Raw genomic sequence first — 24,609 nt, 5'->3', positions numbered from 1 at the left:
GCATTGCTCAAACATGAAGGGCAGTCATTAAGATAATAGAACATTACAGCGCAGTACAGGCCCTTCAGCCCTCGATGTTGCGCCAACCAGTGGAACCAATCTAATGACCCTCTCACCTAAACTATTCCAATGTTATCCATATGACTATACACTGACCATTTGAACGCCCTTAAAGTTGGCGAGTCCACAACTGCTGCAGGCAGGGCATTCCACGCCCTTACTACCTCTGAGTAAAGAACCTACCTCTGACATCCGTCCTATAACTACCACCCCTTAATTTAAAGCTATATCCCCTCACGTTAGCCATCACCATCCGAGGAAAAAGGCTCTCACTGTCCACCCTATCCAATCCTTTGATCATCTTGTATGCCTCAATTAGGTCACCTCGTAACCTTCTTCTCTCTAATGAAAATAACCTCAAGTCCCTCAGCCTTTCCTCATAAGACCTTCCCACCATACCAGGCAACATCCTGGTAAACCTCCTCTGCACCCTTTCCAATGCCTCCACATCTTTCTTATAATGTGGTGACCAGAACTGTACGCAATACTCCAAGTGCGGCCGCACCAGAGTTTTGTACAGTTGTAACATGACCTCACGGCTCCGAAATTCAATCCCTCTACCAATAAAAACTAACACACCGTACGCCTTCTTAACAGCCTTATCAACCTGGGTGCCGACTTTCAGGGAGCTATGCACATGTACCCCGAGATCTCTCTGCTCGTCAACACTACCAAGAGTCCTTCCATTAGCCCTATATTCTGTACTCCTGTTATTCTTACCAAAGTGAATCACCTCACACTTTTCCGCATTAAACGCCATTTGCATAATAGCAAACCAGCGCTTCAAGCTAAGGCAGGGTCGATCTTATTAGAGCTCCTATCGGTTTCCACTGCAGGAGATTGGCTGAGCAGGGCACACACATTGAAGGAAGTTAATGTTTATTTATTAGTCACAGGTAGGCTAACATTAACGCTGCAATGAAGTTACTGTGAAATTCCCCTAGTTGCCACACTCCAGCACCTATTGGGGTCAATGCACCTTTCAGAATGTGGGAGAAAACCAGAGCACCCGGAGGAAACCCACGCAGACACGGGGAGAACGTGCAAACTCCATACAGACAGTGACCCAAGCCGGGAATCGAACCCGGATCCCTGGTGCCTTGAAGCAGCAGTGCCAACCATTGTGCCACCATGCCGTCCAGTAATGGGGGGAAGGGGAGGGGAAGTTGGAGGATTCTGTTTGCTGAATGCAGTGAATTATTTTCTTTCTGGAATGCACTGCCTCAAAGGACGACGGAAGCAGATTCGACAGTAACTTTGGAAAGGGAGGTGGATAGGGAAAATGTGCAGAGTGAGAATATGAGATGCCACAGGCGCGATGGGCCACATTGTCCTCTTTCTGCATTTTATGAAACATAGAAACATAGAGAATAGAAGCAGGAGTCAGCCATTCGGCCCTTCACGCCTGTTCAGCCATTCATTTTGATCATGACTGATCATCAAATGTAATATCCTGATCCACCCTACCCCCATATCCCTTGGTTCCTTTAGCTGCAAGAGCTATATCTAATTTCTTCTTGAAATCACACAAGGTTTTGGCCTCAACTACATTCTGTGACAGTGAATTCCACACATTCACCACCTTCTGGGTGAAGAAATTTCTCCTCACCTCAGTTCTAAAAGGTTTATCCCTTATCCTCAAACTATGACCCATAGTTCTGGTTGTGCCAGACTGATGACTAGTGATTAGTGGAGTGCCACAGGGATCGGTGCTGGGGCCTCAACTGTTTACCATTTATATAGATGATCTGGAGGAGGGGGCTGAGTGTAGGGTGACGAAATTTGCTGATGACACGAAGATGAGTGGAAAAGCAAATTGCGTGGAGGGTGTGGAAAGTCTGAAGAGAGATCTGGATAGGCTGAGTGAGTGGCCGAGGACCTGGCAGATGGAGTATAATGTTAGCAAGTGTGAGGTTATCCACTTTGGCAGAAATAATAGTAGGAGGGATTATTATTTAAAAGGCGAGAAGCTGCAGCATGCTATGGTGCAGAGGGACCTGGGGGTCCTTGTGCATGAGTCGCAAAAACCCAGTCTGCAGGTGCAGCAGGTGATCAAGAAGGCGAATGGAAAGTTGGCCTTTATAGCGAGGGGGATAGAATATAAAAGCAGGGAGTTCTTGCTGCAACTGTACAGGGAACTGGTGAGGCCGCAGCTGGAGTACTGTGTGCAATTTTAGTCGCCGCACTTGCAGAAGGATATAATGGCGTTGGAGGGAGTGCAGAGGATGTTCACTAGTCTGATACCGGAGATGAGGGGGTTAGCCTATGAAGAGAGACGAAATAGACTGGGTCTGTACTTGTTGGAGTTTAAAAGGATGAGGGGGGATCTTATAGATACGTATAAGATAATGAAGGGGATGGATAGGGTAGAGGTAGAGAGATTCTTCCCACTTAGAAAGGATAGCAGGACTAGAGGGCACAGCCTCAAAATAAGGGGGGGGGGGGGGCAGTTTAGATCGGAGTTGAGGAGGAACTTCTTCACTCAAAAGGTGGTGAATCTCTGGAATTCTCTGCCCGTTGAAGTGGTGGCGGCTACCTCGCTAAATATATTTAAGTCACGGGTGGATAGGTTTCTAATAGACAGGGGAATTAAGGGTTATGGGGAGAAAGTGGGAAAGTGAAGCTGATCCACTTCAGATCAGCCATGATCTTATTGAATGGCGGGGCAGGCTCGAAGGGCTAGATGGCCTACTCCTGCTCCTTATGTTCTTATGATAGTTCAACGCTGGGGCAGAAGCTGACACGTTGAAAGCCCATTTCAATGCTTAAGCGTCCAATCTAACAGGACATGATCGTGCAGCACAGAAGGTGTGCTGCACTGTCAAAGGAACCATCTTTTAGATGGTACAATATTCTATGATTCTATAACTACTAGCCATTATCTTGTTGAATGATGGACCAGGCTGAAGGAGCCTTATGGGTTACTCCTACTTCTATTTCTCATTAAATAGAGTTGATTGTCAGCTTCCAGATTCTCTTTCCAGGTCTCAGCTCTGTGCTGTGATTCCTTTCATTTGCTCCTGGCAACACGAAAAAAGACTCTAATCTGACATCACAGAGCTCTTGGGACTATAATGATGCCTCATCCAACTTTAACACCTGCAGCTGTCAAAAGCGGCAATAATGGATTCCATTAAGATTACGTTAAGTGTATATTTAAGCAAAGTGCCTTTAATTTCCTTTGATGGATTTTATGCTTGTTAAGGTGAGGGATGGTAATTATAGTGAGAAGAACATTTCCAGTTTATATTCAGTGGCGACCAGAGAAGCTCTCCACAGAGGTGGAGAGTCCATCTGTAGGTCTCCTTACATTGTGTGGGTGACGCTGATACACTGAAAAATGGTCAGCTCCCATGGCCTGCTATTCTCGTATAATCAGAATCACAAAGCACGGAAGGAGGCCCATTTGCACTCCCCGTTGTCCTTACCCCATAATTTACCCCGTAAAATTTTCCTTTTCACGTATGGGGCGAGATTTTCTGACCTCCCGGGTGTGTGTTTCCCGCCAGCAGAAGGTGGCACATTTTGTTCTCCTCGTGGTGAGATTCTCTGATCTTTCATAAAAACATTTCGACAGTTGCATGGGCAATTTGCTTTTCCACTCATCTTCGTGTCATCAGCAAATTTCATCACCCTACACTCAGCCCCCTCCTCCAGATCATCTATATAAATGGTAAATAGCTGAGGCCCCAGCACCGATCCCTGCGGCACTGCACTAGTCGCCAACTGCGGGTGGGGATCTGCTGGCGGCAGGGCTGGAGAATCCCGGCCATTATCTAATTCCCCTTTTGAAACTTAGAGTCATAGAGATTTACAGCATGGAAACAGGCCCTTAGGCCCAACTTATCTGTGTCGCCCTTTTTTTAACTCTAAGCTCGTCCCTATTACCTGCGTTTGGCCCATATCCCTCTACACCCATCTTAACCATGTAACTGTCTAAATGCTTTTATAAAAGGCAACATTGTACCCGCTACAGAATTAAATTCCACTAGCTGCCATGGTGGGATTTGAACCCACGTCCCCAGAGCTTTAGGCTGCGCCTCTCGATTGCTAGCCCAGTGATATCACCATATACCACCATCTCTCCCAATAGAAACGGGATCCTGGACTTTATAAATCAAGGCATAGACTATAAAAGCAAGGAAACAATGGTCAGACACTATTTGGAGTATTGTGAGCAGTTCTGGGCCCCATATCTAAGGAAGGCTGTGCTGGCCTTGGAAATGGTCCAGAGGAGGTTCACAAGAATGATCCTAGGATGAAGAGCTTGTCTTACGAAGAATGGTTGAGGGCTCTGAGTCTGAATTCATTGGAGTTTAAAAGAATGAGGGGGGACGTTATTGAAACTTACAGGGTAGAGGCCTGGATAGAGTGGACGTGGAGAGGATGCTTTCACTAGCAGGAAAAAAACTGGAACCAGAGGGCACAACCTCAGGCTAAAGGGACGATCCTTTAAAACAGAGATGAGGAAGAATTTCTTCAGCCAGAGAGTGGTGAATCTGTGGAACACTTTGCCGCAGAAGGCTGTGGAGGCCAGGTCATTGAGTGTCTTTAAGACAGAGATAGATAGGATCTTGATTAATAAGGGGGTCAGGGATTATGGGGAAAAGGAGGAAAATGGGGATGAGAAAAATATCAGCCATGATTGAATGGTGGAGCATACTCGATGGGCCGTATGGCCTAAATATGCTCCTATGTGTTATGACTTATGATGAAGCTTTATAAAGCATTGGGAAGGCCTCACTTGGACTATTGTATTCAATTGTGAGGAACCATGCTTTAGGACGGATGTGAAGGCATTAGAGAGTGTCAATCGTGACATAAATGGGCCGAACAACCTCTCCCTGTGCTGTAATCGTTCGATGATTCAATTCCATTAACCACCCGTCGCTCTCTCAGGCAGTATATTCCAAATGATAATGAAATAATTCCTCTGAGGCTGGTGTCCCTTCACCAAATCCGGTTTTATTTACAATTGCTAGTAATACTCAGGCAAGTATTTCCCAGTACAGAGTACGTGCCCTGAGTGCTGGGAACCCAGACACTCCACATTATAAACCTCTGCAGGGCTCCCGGACTGGACAGCGTTAACTGCATCAATCAGGGAGCTCATATTCTAACAGGTCAACCTCGTGGAACTCATTGAAGCCATTACAAATAATAATTTCCTGTGTAAAATGTTCATTTCCACCAATTTAAGGGTGAAATAGATCTTTTTGGTCTCTTATTTAATCCAGGGCTATGGGAAGCAGCCAGAGCAGTGGGGAAGAGTTGGAAGATCATCCATCAGTGTGTTCAATAACAGAGCAAGTCCACTGCCATCTGGTCTACCCTGCTCTTATTTCCTATGTTTTCACAAACAGAGCTAAAGCTGACTCATGAAGAACACAGAGTAGGGTGTGAGGATCAGGGGTGAAGAAGGATGCTGTAGCATAGAATGATCATAGAATCCCTACAGTGCAGAAGGAGGCCATTTGACCCATGCACTGTCCACAATCCCACCCAGGCCCTATCCTCTTATCTGCACGCATTTGCCTTCCAATCCCGCTGACACGAGGGTCAACTTACCATGGCAAATCAATCTAACCTGAACGTCTTTGGACTGTGGGAGGAAACTGGGGCACCTGGAGGAAACCCATGCAGACAGGGGGAGAAGGGGCAGTCTCCAACAGACAGTCACCCGAGGCTGGAATTGAACACGGGTCACTGACACTGAAGCAGCAGTGCTAACCACTGTGCCACAGTAATAGAGGGAGAGGAATGGGGGATGAGACAAATCAGTAAGCAGTACAGGAAAGGTTTAGAAGCATAATCCCAGGAATGAGCGATTTCAGTTACATGGATAGTTTGGACTGACCTTGAGGAGCTCGAGAGATGAGATTGTTTAGCAGAGGCATTCAAAATCATGAGGGGTTTGGACAGATGAGTTTTTTTTTTAAGTTTGTTTATTAGTCACAAGTAAGGCTTACATTAACACTGCAACGAAGTTACTGTGAAATTCCCTAAGTCCCCTATTCCCCTTGATAGAGGGAAAACTGTTCTGCTTGGTGGACACTTCAAGAACCAGAGGGCTCCCACTCAAGGTGAAGGGGGAAAGAGGCAATGGCGATGTGAGGTCAAACTAAACAACACAGCAATTGTTTAGAATCTGGAATGAACTGGCTGAGAGTGCGGTGGAGGCAGATTCTGTCGTGGCTTTCAGGAGGTAAATTATCAGAAGAGAAAAAAAAATGTCGGAGTTACAGGTGAAGGGCGGGACGGTGGGGCTAGCTGAGTTCCTTTTGCAGAGAGCTAGCATGAACAGAATGGGCTGAATAGCCTCCTGTGCTGCAACAACCATTCTCCAATCAGGGGGAGATAGCAACCATTCATGGTCAGGGAAAGGGAATTCCGTCCTTGGAAAGGACAAACCTTATAAATTCAGCAGAGCACGTGCTGACCAGCAATGCACACCATATGGGCACAATGTCTCGGTATACTCTGTTTCACTGTTATTGATGGAGCTAGTCCATTTAGGAGAGGAATCAGGAAGCACTTTTTCCACAAAGAGCAGCAGGGATCTCTCTCCCCAGGCGGGTGCGAATGCTGGATGTCAACTGAACAGTTGAAGACAGAGATCAGTAGATTTATGTGGGGTAAAATGTATCAAGAACTATGAGTCATTCAAGGTAAATGGAATTAAGCTACCAAGCCATGAATGGGCAACTCCAAGAGGATAAGACCTCTTCCTACTCCTGTGCTGGATCATTTGGCTACATTCCCACAATTCCCAGAAACAGGCCACCTGTGGCAGACTCTCTCCCCCAATAAAGCCCACTGTCAAACATCTATCGGAGGCTAATGGCCAACACCTCAAGGTTATCTGCTGGGTTATTGATTACATCTAAATTCCTCAAGTGGATTACTGCCCTCAGTGGGTCAGCACGGTGGCACAGTGGTTAGCAATGCTGCCTCACGGTGTCAGGGACCCAGGTTCAATTCCTGGCTTGGGTCACTGTCTGTGTGGAGTCTGCACTTTCTTCCTATGTCTGCATGGGTTTCCTCCGGGTGCTCTGGTTTCCTTCCACAGTCCGAAAGACATGCTGGTTAGGTGCATTGGCTATGCTAAATTCTCCCTCAGTGTACCCGTACAGGCGCCAGAGTGTGGCGACTCGGGGATTTTCACAGTAACGTCATTGCAGTGTTAATGTCAGCCTACTTGTGACTAATGAATAAACCTTAACTTTCTTGTCCATAGCCATGCACAGTACTGCAGGAGCAGTGTGATGGAAATACAAAAACATATAGAATGTCTCCTCACTCAAGATGTCTCCCACAATAAGCAGTGATGACATAATCATAAGGTTATCAGTTCTGCTGATATTGGATGAGGGGCAAACATTGGCCAGGACATGAGGGGAGAATCTGCCTAATCTTCTTCAAATGAGTGTCATATGATCTTTTACATCTATCGCAGAGGGCCAGCAAGGCCTCCGCCTAACTTAGTGTCCAAGAGACAGTACTTTTAAGCGCGCTGAACTGGGAAATATTAGCCAGGATTCTGCGTTTTAAGTCCAGGGAGCGGGATAAGCGGCAAATTTAGAAGTGAAAATTTTACCCAGCTGAGCCACAGCTGATATGATGAGTTGTGGAGCAAAGCTCTCTTGGTGCCCACGACCAACATAAAAGAGGGAAGAGCCTCAAAGTCTAGGCCTTCTCTTCAGTTGCAGCCTCAGGTCACTGTCTGTGTGGAGTTTTGTACATTCTCTCCGTGTCTGCATAGATTTCCTGCGGGTGCTCCGGTTTCCTCCCACTGTCCAAAGATGTGCAAGTCAGTTGGATTGGCCATGCTAAATTGTCCCTTGGTAGGGGAATAAGCAGGATAAATATGGGGTTATGGGGTTAGTGTAAGTGCAGATGTGATGGGCTGAATGGCCTCCTCCTGCACTGTACGATTCTATGATTCAATAATTGCATAAAGTGGGAGATGGCAAATGGAAGCTGCTTTTCATTAAACAGAATGCAAAGAAAACTATTTACAAAAGATCGTCGCATAAATCTGACCATCTCTTGAGCTACTCACTGAGTCAGACCTTTTAGATCTACCTCATCTTCTCAACCAATCGGTGACCTGCGCTGTAGACCTTGGCCTTTTAGCTGAGCGCTATCTGCCGTCATATTCTTCAGCGAGCGCGGGGCCGGAACGTCAAGGTTTCATTCAGGACAGTAAACCGCTTGACCTTCAATCTAATGGCTCGGTGACATTTTCTGAACCGCCCACGATTAAATTGCAGCTCACTTTCAACCGCCAGTAATTCTCCCTTTGTTAATCAGGATAATGGTTGAACCCAGAGCCCTGGTAAGCCCTTTTGTTTGTCAAAAAAAAAATTGGAAATCCGTTTGAGAGTGCTTTGTGTCACTGAAATCTCACAGCGGCCATTAATATATTCAGTTTGCCTCCGGTGAGTTGGTCACAGTCAGTGGTTTAACCCTTGAATAAAGAACAAAGACAAGTACAGCCGAGGAACGGACCCTTTGGCTCTCCAAGCCTGTGCCAATCACGGTGCCCTAACCAAACTAAAAAAAAACCTTCTGCCTTTACTCTGTCAGTATCCCTCTATTCTCTCCCTATCCATGTACCCATCCAGATGCATCTTAAGTAAAATTAAAGATTATTTATTAGTCACAAGTAATGCTTACGTTAACACTGCAATGAAGTTACTGTGAAATTCCCCAAGTCGCCGCAGTTCAGCACCTGTATGGATCAATGCACCTTAACCAGTACACCTTTCAGAATGTGGGAAGCACCCGGAGGAAATCTACGCAGACACAGGGACAACGTACAAACTCCACACAGTGACCCAAGCCACAAAATCGAACCTGGGTCCCTGGTGCTGGGAAGCAGCAGTGCTAACCACTGTACCACCGTGATGCTAATGTTGTTAATGTGCCTGCTTCCAGTACCTCCTCTGCGTTCCAGGCACCCACCACTCTCTGCATGAAGAACCTACCCCACACATCTCCCTTAAACTTTCCCCCTCTCACCTTGAACCTGTGTCCCCTTGTAAATGGCACTTCCATCCTGGGGAAAAAACCCCTCACTATCCACCTTATCTATGCCTCTCAATTTTGTAGACTTTTATTAGGTCTCCCCTCAGCCTCTGTCTTTCTAGTGAAAACAATCCTAGTTTATTCAACCTCTCCTCATAGTCAACATCCTCGAGACTAGGCAACATCTTGGTGAACCTTCTTTGCGCTCTCTGCAAAGCTTCCACGTCCCTCTGGTAGTGTGGTAACCAGAACTGCACACAATACTCCAATGTAGTTGAACCAATGTTTTATATAAGCTGCAACATGATTTCCCAACTCTTGTACTCAGTGCCCGGCTGATGAAAGCAAACATTGTGTGATTTTTCCTTGAACACCCTTCGTATAGGAAAGGGGTGTAGGGATGGGGAGGTAAGTGAGGGTCCTTGATAAATACGCAAGCAGTTGTCATCTGCCCTGCCCTGTCCTGTTTGTTGGAAATAGAAAGGCAACAAGGGAAATACAACTTTGCCGTTTGATTGGATAGAAGGAAAACATTTTGTTTTATGTGGGAACTGCAGGGTGGAATCAAAGGCCAACATTAATCCTAGCATTATTGAAATAGGTAACGGAATGGGGAAATCGAGGGTAAAGAAATTTGGAATGCACAATAGCAAATAAAGCTTGAAGCAGTTCAGAGATAGTTTTATTACAAACTGACGTCAACTGAAAATGCAGGAGAGAAACAGAAGAACTAGCAGAGTTCGTTCAGCTCTTTGAGCTTAATTCACTTCTCAATTAGATGATAGAATACATTGAACCTCTACGGTACAGAAGGAGATCATTTGGCCCATTGATTCTGCATTGACCTTCCGACAAGAGCATCCTACCCAGGCACTTTCCTGGTAACCCGCCAATCCCCCTAACCCACACATCCTAGACACTAAGGAGCAATTTATCATGGCCAATCCACCTAACCAACGTATCCTGCGACACTAAGGGGCAATTTAGCATGGTCAATCCATCTAACCAGCACACCTTTTGGACAGTGGGAGGAAACAGGGGCACCTGGAGGAAACCCATGCAGACACAGGGAGAATGTGCAAACTCCACACATAGTCATCCTAGGCCATGTTCGAACCCGGGTCCCTGGCACTGAGAGGTTGCAGTGCTAACAAATGCGTCACCTGAGTTCATGACCGATCTGTATCCCACCACCCTCTGAGTGAAAAGGTTTCTTTCTCAAATGCCCTCCGAATCTCCTGCCCTTCCGCCTAAAACTATGTCCCCCTCGTGACTGACCCCTCAACCAAGGGGAACAGCTGCTCCTTAATTCCCCTATCCATTTCCGTCATAATCTTAAATAACCTCAGTCGTCCTCCCCCAGCCTTCTCTTGCTCTGTCGCAAGAAACAGGATCACTTTCTATGTTAAGCAGGGCCCTCAGGGGAAGGAACAACAAAACATGAAAGAAACGTTGAGTGGGAATTAAAAAAAACACACAGAAATATAGAGTTGACATTCTGTGCTCCTGGAGGCCATATTTTCTGTGAGGGAGGGAGGGCATCTATTCATCTTTCCACACACCCTCAACCTCTCCCCACTACTACTAGCACTACCGCCTCGCAGCGCCATGGACCCGGGTTCAATTCCAGGCTTGAGTCACTGTCAGTGCGCGTCTGCATTTTCTCCCTGGGTCTACGAGGGTTTCCTCCGGGTGCTCCAGTTTCCTCTCTCAGTCCAGAAGGCGTGGTGGCTAGGTGCACTGGCCGTACTAAATTCCTCCTCAGTGTACCCAAACAGGCACCTGAATGTGGCAACTTGGGAATTTTCACAGCTGCTTCATTACATGTCAAGCCCAATTGTGACACTAATAAAAAAACAAATAAACTTTAAACTTAAAGATGCAGCAGGGATGTACTTCTGAAACTGTATAAGGCTCTGGTCAGACCCCATATGGAGTATTGTGAGCAGTTTTGGGCCCTGTATCTAAGGAAAGGTGTACTGGCCTTGGAAAGAGTCCAGAGGAGATTCACAAGAATAATCCTTAGAATGAAGAGCTTGTCATATGAGGAATGGTTGAGGACATTGGTCGTACTCGTTGGAGTTTAGAGGATGAGGGGGAAAGGTTATTGAAATTTACAGGATACTGTGATGCGTGGATAGAGTAGACAAGGAAAGGACAAATTAGAAGCAGAGGGCAGAACCTCAGGCTAAGGGGACAATCCTTTAAACAGAGATGAGGAAGAATTTCTTCAGCCAAAGAGTGATGAACCTGTAGAACTCTTTGCTGCAGAAGGCTCTGGGGGACCAGGGGTTATTGAGTGTCTTTAAGATAGCAATAGATAGATTCTTGATTAATAAGGGGTAATGGGGAAAAGGCAGGAGAATGGGGATGAGAAAAATATCAGCCATGATTGAATGGCAGAGCAGACTTGATGGGCTGAGCGGCCTAATTCTGCTCCTATGTCTTATGGTCTTATGGAAAGGACAGACGCTGAAATTGACTGCATGCCCGTCACACTGAAATGAATAATTAAGGGTTAATTTGGCTCCATATTAACCAGTTGACCCCGATTATACCCTGCCCATTCCATAAAGGTGGAGAGCATGGTGGGAAGCCTGTTCTTTAAGCTTAAATGTTTATTCAAAGGGAAAGAAGTGTGGGGTTGCTCTAAGACACCCGAACCAAACCCCACCTCCACCCTTTCCTTCCCCCCACTCCTCCCTCTCTTCAACCCAACCCCTTCACCGCCACTCCCTCTATCTGATTGACCCAAACCCTCTCCTGGTCTCAGCTCCAAAGGGTGGAATCTCCATACCAATGATGGGTGGAAATCTCGCTCAGCCCTCGTTAGTCCCGGGGATCGCCATTCTCTCTTCCACCTTCTTCTGATGGGAAAAAGATACAAAAGTCTGATACTATCTTCAAACCGAATCAAGAACATCTTCTTCCCTGTTGCCATCAGACTTTTGAATGAACTTATTTTGCATTAAGTTGATCTTTCTCTACACCCTAGCTATGACTGTAACACTACATTCTGCACTCTCTCCTTTCCTTCTCTATGAATGGTATGCTTTGTCTGTATAGCATACAAGAAACAATACTTTTCACTTATGTGACAACGACAAAATCAAATCGAAATCAAGTCAATGACTCCATGGCGTGGTTTCTGGAGATGTGGGGGTTGGTGGGGCAAGGCATCTGCAGTTGCCCCCCCCCCCACCCCCCCAACCCCACCCCTCTCCCTTTCCCCAAGCATCTCCCTCATTCCACCTATTGAAATAGCAGTGTAGGGTGACCAAGGCACTGGGGTCTGCATGCCCACACATCCCTGCATGCACTAGGACAGCTAAGTAAGTGGTTACAACGGAATGCAAGATATTTTTCTTCATTGGCCAAGATGTAGAATATAAGAGCAGGAAGGTTATGTTACAATTGGATAAATCACTAGTTTGGATGGAGCTAAAGTACCGTGAATAATTCTGGCCGCTGCATTACGTAAAGGATGTGATCGCACTAAAAAAAAAGAGCGCAGAGGAGATTTATGATCATGTTGTCAGGAATGAAAAATTTTAGCTGTGAAGAAAGATTGGGCAAACTGAGGTTGTTTTCTCTGGTGTGGTGTCTGAAATGATGATGGGCCTGGATAGAATGGAAAATAGAGGAGCGGGGGCGGGGGCGGTGGTGGTGGAAACCTGTTTCCCTTCGCAGAGAAGTCATTGATTTAAAGCAATTGATGGAAGGATTTACGCCTGGTGGATGTCCCACTGCCTGCATGGCCTGCAGATGCGTAAACCCTTGTTGCAAATAAAATAGTACCTGGATCTGCATGTGAAGTTCCCTGGCCCATTGGTGGATGGGCCCGGGGTTGGAAAGTAAGATTCAGCTGGATAACTGTTTTTCAGCCCGTATAGACCCACGCGATCAAATACCACCATAATAAATAAGAACAAGTGTAGGCCATTCAACCCCTCGATTCTGCTCCGCCATTCAATAGGATCTTGGCTGCTTGGGCATTACTCATATCCAATTTCCTGCCCTTGCCCCGTTAACCCTTGATTGATCAAACTCTATCTATCTCAGCCTTAAATATACACAAGGACTCTGCCCCCAACAGCTCTCTGAGGCAAGAGGCTCCAAAGAGGCACAACCCTCTGAGAGAAGAAATTCCTCCTCATCTCAGGCTTAAATTGATATGGAGATGTCGGCGCGCGGGGCTGGGATGGGCACAGAGAGAAGCCCACAGCACCAGGTTAAAGTCCAATAGGTTTGTTTGGAATCACGAGCTTTCAGAGGTGCCACTCCTTCATCAGGTGAATAAGGGCCAACATTAGCCTTCCTGATTACCTGCTGCACCTGTGTGATCGCTCCTTTTACTCCTTTAATTTCTCTGATTTCATGGGATGGAATCTTCTGCCCTTTGAAGGATTTAAAAGCTTCAAGTTTTCAGTGTCCAGATTAGCAACAACCCGTCCTGGTCCCTCCATGCTGATGCTGCAGTTAAGAAAGCCCACCAACGCCTCTACTTTCTCACGAGGCTAAGGAAATTCGGCATGTTCACTGCCATTCTCACTAACTTTTACAGGTGAACCATAGAAAGCATCCCTTGTGGATGTTTCACAGCTTGGTATGGCTCCTGCTCTGCCTTAGACCACAAGGAACTACGAAGTATCGAGAACGATACTCAATCCATCACGCAAACCGGCTTCCCATCCGTTGACAGTATCTACACTTGCCGCTGCCTCGGCAAAGCAACCAGCATAATTAAGGACCCCACCTCAAAGACATACTCTGTTCTGACTTTTGAATGAACCCACCTTGCATTAAGTTGATCTTTCTCTACACCCTAGTTATGACTGTAACACCAAATTCTGCACTTTCTCATTTCTCTCTATGGATAGTATGCTTTGTCTGTATAGCGCACAAGAAATAATACTGTTCACTGTGTTAACACTTGTGATAATAATAAATCAAATCAAAGATGTAAGGCTTCGGACCATTCCAGGATTTCGAAAGCCAGAGAGGTATTGATGCCTTAAATCTTCCGTTATTAATTAATAGCCACAAATAAGGCATACATTAACACTGCAATGAAGTAATTGTGAAAATCCCCCCGTGCCCGTTTGGGTCAATGCACCTAACCAGCACACCTTTCAGACTATGGAAGGAAACCTGAGCACCCAGAGAAAACCCACGCAGACACAAGGAGAAAGTGCAGACTCCTCACAGACAGTGACCCAAGCCGGGAACTGAACCCAGTGCTAACCACTGTGCTACTGTGTTGCTAGACACGGTAGTTTATATCTAATTGGTCATTGACAACTACTTGTCAACGAAGCCATGAAATGACAGACACCCAGATATGATAATGGATAGTTTTGAATTCAGTTGTGCAGCACTAATCGAGTATTGGAAGCCCAAAGACTTATTTCTACAGACAGAGTGAAATAGCAAGCACTTTATTATTTAACACTCCAAGCATTGTTTTTTCAAACGTTTATAGGGTAGGACATTTAAATGCATTGACAGCTTGATAGATCTCTTTGATAAGTGCTTTGAACAGATACTTTTAACAATTGATTTTCACAGGTCTGTTGACAGCTCCAATAAGCTTGACAGCAATGACTTCATGCTCATCTGACCTCCCCGAAAAGGCATTTGACTTCCACCACAGGACACCTGACCTCCCTCAAAGGTGCACCAGGACCTGATACTAAGGGTTATTTTAGCCTTTCTAAAAGGGGTATACAGGCTATTCTAATGAACCCATAAAATTCAGGCCAGCTATTACCTGGTCGAATCTGCTCAGTCCAGGTTTCTAATTCCTGGCCCACCGAAACCCCTGCCAGTGGAGGTAGCAGATGATTTAAACATCCAGCTGCCTTCATAAACTGCACTCGCCCGAAATGTGCCCAATCTCACCCCTGTGAAAATGGAGGTGGGCACCCCATCCTGTTGAAAATCTAGTCCCATGTTTCGAGACTATTGGGCCAAGCCTGTGCTGTAACGTAATCGTGATGCAACCATACCCCAGGAGGCAAAATGATTTAGGATATTTGTCAGAGACAGAGCAATGTGATATACAAATGGAACATCTTTTCTTCCATTTGAAAGAGAGATATGAGAAGACGTGGAGGTATGGTAGAATTAAAAGGGAGTTCCTAAATATTATTCTCCTTCTCCAAACACTGGAGAGCCCTCATTGAGTCAAATTGGCAGCACTTAATACACATGATAACCAACCTCACCCCTCAATGCTTGTAACAATTCATTCCAAGGATTTGTGATTTTAGTCAGGTACCTACCCATCTCGGACAGCTTCCTTCTTCTCCAGGTCTTGAATGACGTCCAGTAAAACCTTAATGGTCTGCTGGCTGGTCTGTAGGACATCTTCCATTGTCTGTAACCTGGACTGGAGAGAAGTGATCTCATACTGGGTGGTGCGACCTGGCTTGACACTTTGGTTCCCTGCTGGATTCTCCGGCTCCTTCAGATTGTCCTGAGGATTTCTGCCGCTGGGCACAAGTTCCAGTCGGTCATCAGGATGCGACAGTGAGGGCCCCGGTGGGTTGAGTTGGCTGGCGTGTTCTCCAGGTTGGGGAGAAGTCTTTGAGTGCAGCTGTGATGGCTCAGCTTGAACTTGGGTGGATTCGGATGGGTTCAGCTTTGAGGCGCAGGGCTCTAACTGGTCAGTTTGATGGGAGAGACTAGGCTGTTTGGGATTGAGTGGGGTCTTTAAGCAGGATTTGGGGTAGAGGCAAGGCTGCTCCTTAAGGAGAGGTTGGTCCATGTTAGATGGCTCAGTCTTTCCAGGTTCAGAATGGTTACTGTCCAAGTTGCATGTGAGTGCTTTTGACTTGTTACAAGAGCCCTGTTTCACTGAGTATCGATCCAGAAGGCTTTCTTTGGATGACGGCGGACTGACCTTGGAGTTTAATGAGCAGGTTTTGGTTGAGGGGCTTCTCGTATGGTCTGCAACATCACCCTTAGCTGCACAGTGCTGGCCGGCTATCAATGTTCTATGCTCCCGCTCTGCCAGGGTGTCAGTTATGGCTTTACAAAGTGTAGCCTTGTCCTTAAAGCCATGGCATACAGTCAAACCATTGGGGTTTTGGGCGTGAACCCCGTCTGGGGCCCACTCATTTTGCTGAGAGTTCTGGGAAGGAGGCAGGGCCGGATTGGGGTCCGCACAGTTACTCAGCGGCGTCCTGGCCGTTTCCGGCTCCCTCCCGTTGAGGGCAGAGGCTGCCTCGATCTCCCCCGCTTCCGCCTCCCCCTCCTCCTCCTCCTCCCTCCCCCCTTCCACCACCTCCTCACGGACGCCGGTCCCCTGGGGCTCCCCGCCCCCCTTGCAGGCCCTCGGGGAAGATGGCGGGAACCCAAGGCCATCCTGCTTGTCCACTTCGCTAAAGTCGCCGATGCTCTTGCTCCGGAAGCGGAAGGCCGGGAACTGCTTCTGGAGGCTGGGAGAGGTCTGGATGGCAGTGCTCATGCAGACCTTCCGGGGATTGGGAAGGGTCAGGGAGCAGGGCCGCGCCTGCTGCCAGCTCCTCGCCGTGTCCCGGGAACTCACACCGGGCGCCTGTGGCCTGATGCCCTCTGAGCCCTCAGCGGAAGCCTCCGGGGTCTTCCTCCCTCCCGCCTCCTCAGGACCGTCGGCCAGGTCCTTGAAGCGCACCTGCTGGGTCTTGTGACGCCTCCGGTGTTGCCTCCTCTCGGTTTCCGATGAGCTCGCAGGGTCGCGTTTCAGTAGGACAGATCTGACGGTCATGGTGCGGTCTGAATTTAAGTGAACACTTGAAGCCAGTGAATGATTAGTTTCTTTACTGACCATTATCTCCTGACCACAACAGTTTGGAAAGAAATTGAAGTATTCACCGCTTTCCCAGAAGGCCTCAGAACCCTCGGCTTCCAATTGGCCGAAAATGAGCATGTGACTCCGGAGCCACGCCCGCCATTGGCCAAAACGTGTAGTCCATTTTACTGCAGGCGACCGTGCGCTTCTTCCTTCCAAAGATTTATGGGATGTTCAGGAAAATTCATCGGAAGCCTGACGGGGGAATAATTAGTTCTGGGCCCAGAAACTGTGAAGCAGTTCAGCTGGAACGGTTCCAACAAAGACATTCCCCCGGGGAATGGGGCAGCCAATCCGGCAGTGGCTACGCTCGAGGCCTCTCTCTGCTCAGTAGTTCCGCCCGACAGGGGCTCCCGCGCTCCACTGCGAGGAGACGAGCAAGCGAAGAGTGACGCAGCGGCCTGTTCGCTCCTTCCTACCCTCCGTGTAGCATGCTGCCTCTGGCCCGCGAGGGAAGCAAAGGGACCCGACTCTCCTGGGGGTGCCGCTGTGTCGACCAGCTCTGTCCGCGCGGGGCCTTCGGGTGTCAGGCTGACAGCTGTCCCTGGGCAGCCGGTCTGGCTGGCAGAGCGGTGTCATCTTCCCCTCCCTCCCCCCAGGGGCGCATGAACGTTCAAGCCGGGTCCATTGTTTTGAAGAGCAGCGGCTGGGCGGCTTACTTCCCCCTGGCTCTCAGGTGACAGCGGTGAGGTCCCAGGTGGTTTTCAGGGTGGCGTTGTCAGGGCCTAAGCGGGTGGAGATGAAGACAGAGAGAGAGAGACAATGAGTGACAGCTTCGCTGGAAGGTATTTCAGAAGAGATTAACTAGAAATTCAGTACAACCAAATCAAACGTTGCTGCAAACTGGATTGGCTCTGCCATTGTTTTATTCTAGAGCTCTCCATTCTACCTGAATCAGGTCAGGATCACAACTCAACTGGGAATGGGGTCATATGTTGTAACTTTATTATTATGGTCGCAAGTAGGCTTACATTAACACGACAATGAAGTTATTGTGAGAATCCCCTAGTCACCACACTCCGGCATCTGATCGGGTAGAGTGATAGGATTCCTACAGTGCAAAAGGAGGCCATTTGGCCCATCGAGTCTGTACCGACCACAATTCCACCAAGGCCCTATCCCCGTAACCTCACACATTTACCCAACTAATCCCCCTGATACTAAGGTCAATTTATCATGGCCAATCAACCTAACCCGCACATCTTTGAACTGCGGGAGCAAACCGGAGCATCTGGAAGAAACCCACGCAGACAGGGGGAGAACATGCAGTCTCCACACCAACAGTGACCCAAGCCGGGAATCGAACCTGGGTTCGAACCTGAGACGAAGGTTGAGAGGCGACCTGATAGAAGTTTACAAAATGTTGAGAGGAATAGATAGGGTGGACTCTCAGAGGCTATTTCCCCGGTTTGAAATGGTCGCTACGAGAGGACACAGATTTAAGGTGCGGGGAGGGAGGTTCAGAAGTGATGTTAGGGGTAAGTTTTTCACTCAGAGGGTGGTGAGTGAATGGAATCGGCTGCCGTCAGTGGTGGTGGAGGCGAACTCGCTGGGGTCTTTTAAAAGACTTCTGGATGAGTATATGGGGTTTAATGAGATTGAGGGTTATAGATAGGTCTGTAGGTTGGTAGGTGATGATGTGATCGGCGCAACTTGTGGGCCGAAGGGCCTGTTTGTGCTGTAGTGTTCTATGTTCTATGTTCTGGGTCCCTGGCACCGTGAGGCAGCAGTGCTAACCACTGTGCCACCGTGAGCGTTGTTAATAGATATTCCCAGTGCTGCTCTCCACATGCTCTCCCACCCCTTTTCTAAAGTCTCTGGCTCATCCTGAGGTCAAGGGATAATCATCAGCTCCGTCCCAACACCCGATCTGTTCACCCTGCACCAGTCCAGTCTTGCAGCTAAAACCTAATCCTGTTGGCATCGGCACAGCTGTGCTGCCCAGCCAGAGAACAACCTAGACATTTTCTCAGCTTTGTCCAAAGCTGCTGGAATGCAGTGTACAAAGAAGAACAAACAGTACAGCACACAAACAGGCCCTTCAGCTCTCCAAGCCTGTGCCAACACAGGATGTCTTTCTAAACTAAAGACCTTTTGCCTCTATCCCCTGATGTATCTCTGTAAGGAAGTAGAGATGTTCTTCACATTAACTTCAGCTTTTGACTTGCACTGCCAATGGGCTCTTCCGTTTTGCAAATGTATCAGTAAAACAGCAAGAGGTGTTGAAAGATAAAGCTGCATTCTTCGAAGAACAAAGATCAAAGAACAAAGAAAATTACAGCACAGGAACAGGCCCTTTGGCCTTCCAAGACTGCACCAACCATGCTGCCCGACTGAACTAAGACCCTCTACCCTTCCAGGAACCATCTCCCTCTATTCCCATCCTACTCATGTATTTGTTAAGATGCCCCTTAAAAGTCACCACTGTATTTGCTTCCAATACCTTCCCTGGCAACAAGTTCCAGGCACTCGCCACACTGTGTAAAAAATCTGCCTCGTACATCTCTTTTAAAACTTGCCCCTCGCACCTTAAACCTGTGTCTCCCAGTAAACCCGTGTCCACCCTGAGAAAAAGCTTCTGACTATCCACTCTCTCCATGCCTCTTATAATCTTGTAGATTTCTTTCAGGTCACCCTTCAGTGTCCGTCACTCCAGTGAGAACAAATCAAGTTTCTCCAATCTCTCCTCATAGCTGATGTCCTCCATGGTAGGCAACATCCTGGTAAATCTTTTCTGTACCCTCTCCAAAGCCTTTACATCCTTCTGGGTGTGTGGCGACCAGAATTGAACACTATATTCCAAATGCGGCCTAACTAAGGTTCTATAGAGTTGCAATATGACTTGCCAATTTTTAAACTCAGCTGATGAAGGCAAGCATGCCATATGCCTTCTTGGCTATCTTCTCCACCTGCATTGCCACTTTCAGTGACCTGTGTACCTGTACACCCAGATCCCTCTTCTCCTATCAATACTCTTAAAGGTTCTGCCATTTACTGTATATTTCCTATAGACCTTCCAAAATGCATTACCTCACATTTGTCCAGTATATATCTCTGCATAAAGACAATGGTAACAGAGAGGCTGTGTGAACAAGTCAGGTCAATAGAACCACTGCTCTGTTCCAACTAGAGAATACATAAATATACACGTCACATCCTGTTTCAGGAGGGATAGTGATGGACAGCAGTTATTTACCCTTAAAGGTGCATGTACAGTTTCTGTTAGCACTGTTTGGTTAGTATAAACTATTTCTCTATTCTAGTTGCTAAGCAGCGACGGCACTGTGGCATACTGGTTAGCATTGCTACCTCACAACATCAGGGACCCAGGTTCAATTCCAGCCTCGGTCACTGTCTGTGTGGATTTTGCATGTTCTCTGCGTGGGTTTCCTCCGGGTGCTCCAGTTTCCTCCCACGGTCCAACGATGTGTGGATTAGGTTGATTGGCCATGCTAAATTGCCCCTTAGTGTCATGGGACTCGAAGGGTAAATATGTGGGGTTGCGGGAATATGGGCTGGGTGGGATAGCAGTCAGTACAGATTTGATGGGCTGAATGGCTTCCTTCTGTACGGAAGGGATTCTATGAAAACTCCTTGTTAGCTCTACCCTCTGCTACAGACTTCAAAAATTCAGGAGAGAGTCAAGTAATGAGAGTACTCTTAAGAAAATTAAAGTTAGAACTAATTGCATGAGGTAACACCTTGAAATATTCAATTTTTACGTATCCGGAGTGAAAGTGGAGTCAAATAGAGAGGTACATGGACAGAATGGGTTCCCACTGGGTGGGAAGTCTAAACCTTGGGGGCATAGTTTGGGATTACAGCTCGGCCATTCAAAAATGTGGATGCAAAACATTTTTAAAAACAAATGAGGTTAGCAATCTCTCTTCCTCAAATGTTAGATCTATTAAATATCACATAGGTTGAGTGGGACTAGCAATTTGCAATTGGATTAGCTTAGATGATTAAAATAAAAGGGCAACATGGACAAGTTGGGCTGAAGGGCCTGTTTCCATGCTGTAAACCTCTATGACTCGATTGGATAAATTATGTTCTTATGTTCTTACAAACTCAATTTACAAGAATTTTAGCGGAACGTCTGCCTGAGGTGCGTACGATTCCACCCAAGGCCAATGGAGAATGCCATTCCCCGAGCCTCGTCCACCCTTGGAATCGGGGCGGGTGTGCTGGTAAAATTCTGGCACAACTTTGTGGGCCGAAGGGCTGTATTGTGCTGTAGTTTTTCTATGTTTCTATGACTCTATGAATGAATGGGTAAAAATCTGGCAGATGGAGCATAATGTGGGAAACTGTGAAGTTTTTCACTTTGGTAGAAAGAGTATTACTTAAATGAAAAAACAACAGCAGAATTCCGAGGTGTAGAGGGATCTAGGTGTTTTAGTGCAATGTTAGTATGCAGGTACAGCCAGTAATTAAAAAGATTAATTGAATGCTTGTTCCGACAGGAATTGAACGTAAAAGTAAGGGTGTAATGTTTCAGTTATACGGGGCATTGATGAGACCACATCTGCAAATTTGCAGGTGTGCAATTTTGGTCTCCTTGTTTAAGGAAGGGTGTAAATCCTTCCTTAAGGATCTTTCCTTAAGAATTCTCCAAGCTGGTGGGTCAGAGGAGGTTAATGAGATTGGTGCCTGGAATGAGTGGATTGACTTAGGAGTTGGGGTAAATTGGGCTTGTTTCCACTGGAGTTTAGGAGAGTGCAGGGTGACACTTGATTGAAGTATAAAAGATCCTGACAAGTTGGCTGTGGAAAGGATGCTTTCTCTTGTGGGCGAGTCCAGAGCCAGGGAGCACTGCTTTAAAATTAGGGGCCACCCTTTTAGGATAGAAATGTTTTGTCTCCATGGGTTTGTGATTTTAGTACTTTTCAGAAGACAGGGGAGGTGGGGTCATTCAATTTTTTAAACGGAGGTAGATAAATTTGTATTAGGAAATCTAGATAAACTAAAGTTATTGGGGTAGATGAGAATATGAAATTGGAAACACAAGTAGATCAGCCATGATCTTATCAAATGTTAGAGCAAGCTAGAGGGGCTGAACGATCTACTTCTATTCATATTCTGCATATTTGTATGTATGAATTCTCAGCTTGTATATTAACCTTTTGCGTCGCACTTTATCAAATACCTTTTCAAAATCCAAGTATACTACATCGACTGGTTCACCTTTATCTACCCTACTTCTTACATCCTCAAAGCATCTACTTAATTCATCCAGCACAATTTATCCTTTCATAGAACTGTGTTGAATCTATCTGATGATACTATGGGTGTAATTTTCCTGTCCCACCCGCCACAGGAATTGTAGCGATGTGGGGGAAGTCCTCAGGCAGGATTTTCCTGTCTTGCAGCAAGCGCGGCTGGAAAATCCTGCCCTCGGACTTTCTAGGGGCTTTAGCTCAGGCATGCAGCATGGTCGGTACAGGCTTGGAGGGCCGAAGAGCGTAATTTTCTTTGTTCTAAATACATTGCTATGACTTCTTTAACCAGCATTTTTCTGACGTCTGATATCAGTCTGGCTAAGTTTTGATGCATGAGGCATCACAGTTGTGTGACGGACAGATCAGGGGGTCTTTTCCTATCTGTCAACGTTTGTATGCTCATTGTACGTGACCGGTGAACTGAATGCCGCGCTCATCAAATCCATCAGTGCCCAAAGTGCTAGCCACCAAACCTAATCCCTTCCGCTCACTAAACCAGACAAAGTAAATCCTTTTGGGATTGCCTGGTTGAGAGGCAGCTGCTTAAAAAGGCATTTCCTTGTTTACTCGGGGCCATCTAAATCCCAGTGCTAAACCACAAGGTTTAAACATCATTCGCAAAATTAGCCACTTTAAGAGCATGCCTGTCATATCAATGACTCCTGTCTCCTCTAGTAAAGGCACAAGTGCTTCTGCTGCAGAACGGGATTTATTTACAATGCTAAAGACTTGAGTGCACAAGATCTAATCACAGGAAGGAAGGAAACAATGATCTATTAAGGAAGTCTAAAATGAAGATCAGTTGGTGCGGAGACAGAAACAGCAGCACACAAGATCTGTCACATTTATAGGGCTGCTGGTACTTCAATGAATCGACCCTGATCCCATTTCCCTGGAGCCTTGTATATCTAAACATCTCTCAATTCACTTTAAATAGTATCCAAGAATCCCTACAGTGCAGAAGCAGGCCATTCAGCCCATCGAGTCTGCAACAATTCTCTCTACCCAGGCTCTTTCTGCTGCCCTATCGCCATAACCCCATTTTTCATGGCTAATCTATTTTACCTACATATCTTGGGGCACTAAGGGGCAATATTGAGTGGCCAATCCCATCAAGCTGCACATCTTTGGGCTGTGGGAGGAAACCAGAGCACCCGGAGGAAACCCACGCAGACACGGGGAGAATGAGCAAACACCGCACAGACAAAATGAGAGCACACACACGACACCAGGTCCAACAGGTCTATATGAAATCACAAGCTTTCGGAATGCAGCCCCTTTGTCAGGTAAAGCATTCGGAGAGCTTGTGATTTCAAATGAACCTGTTGTCGTGTGACCTCTCGTCTTGTCCACCCCAGCCGGCATCTCCACATCACGACTACCATCCATGCAAGCAGTGACCCAAGGCCGGAATCGAACCCTGGCACAGTGAGGTAGTAGTGCCACCCTTACTGGGTGCAATGGGTAAACCTGAGCAGAGTAAATTTCTGCCCGTTGTCGATCATGCCTGGATTTGTATCCCGTTGGAATCAAATTTGGATGGCTTTCCCCCTGGAATTAAAATTTAATCCCCAGGGCAGTGCTGTGAGCAAAGCCTGGGAGGAAGAATCACTGGGGCATTAAAAACCATGTTTTGAAAATATTTTTCTTTGAACGCTTTTGTGAACAGGTTATAAATCTCTCGGACCTGGGTCGAGAGTCAACCAATCATGAAATTAAGAGTTCTTTCCCTTTCCGACTAGCAGTGGGGTGCTGATGAGCTGCGAGTAGGAACGTTTCATTGGGTGATTGTGGAGGTGAGGGGGTGGGGGAGGGGGGATTGGGAAGCACAAGGTCATGAGATGACAATCCAGGAATATGTCAAGTCACTACTCAGGCAGTGAAGGTGAACGTCATTCCCGTAGCGCCTCTCTCAGTACCAGTCGCAATAACACTGACATTAAAATCACCCACTCCTTCAGTCTCCCAGGAAGCCATTAGCAACCGTTTGTATTTGTATAGCACCTTTAATGTATAAAAATTGTCCCTCCAAGTATTTTCAACACCAACATAATAAAGTTTGACATAGACCCAGGTTGGGGGACATTCAATCGGGTTGGACAGCGTAGATTCAGAAAGAATGTTCCCGATGGTGGGGGAGTCCAGAACTCGGGCTCATAGTTTGAGGATAAGGGGTAAACCTTTTAGAACTGAGGTGAGGAGAAATTTCTTCACCCATAGAGTGGTGAATGTTTGGAATTTGCTCCCACAGAATGTAGTTGAGGACAAAACATTGGTTGATTTCAAAAATAAGTTAGATATATCTCTTGGGACTAAAGAGATCAAGGGATATGGGGGGAAGCGAGGTGCGGGGGGGGTGGGGGGAGATCAAGATATTAAATTCGATGATCAGCCAAGAAAAAAATGAATGGTGAAGCAGTGTCGAAGGGCTGAATGGCCTACTCCTGCTTCAACTTTCTATGT

The 24,609-nt window shown here is 46.8% G+C and overlaps 2 protein-coding genes across 2 annotated transcripts in view; one reads left to right on the top strand and one right to left on the bottom strand.

Annotated features, from left to right (window-relative positions):
* LOC145346307 (dedicator of cytokinesis protein 2-like) overlaps positions 1-24,609 on the top strand; it is a 1,149,449-nt gene that overhangs the window by 557,945 nt on the left and 566,895 nt on the right. The window lies entirely within an intron of this gene.
* The window catches only part of LOC145348297 (INSYN2B protein-like), a 133,628-nt gene that overhangs the window by 70,117 nt on the left and 38,902 nt on the right, over positions 1-24,609 (bottom strand). The window contains exon 2 of the mRNA XM_080196502.1: positions 15,375-17,649. Coding sequence (XP_080052628.1) covers positions 15,375-17,002 — 1,628 coding nt within the window. The 5' untranslated portion in view covers positions 17,003-17,649. The remainder of the gene's footprint in view (positions 1-15,374; positions 17,650-24,609) is intronic.

Source organism: Carcharhinus amblyrhynchos, chromosome 1 (assembly GCF_965287045.1).
Source record: "Carcharhinus amblyrhynchos chromosome 1, sCarAmb.v2.hapA, whole genome shotgun sequence".
NCBI lineage: Eukaryota > Metazoa > Chordata > Chondrichthyes > Carcharhiniformes > Carcharhinidae > Carcharhinus > Carcharhinus amblyrhynchos.
Note: the sequence above shows the minus strand (reverse complement) of the source record. Positions and strands in the feature narration are given on the sequence as shown.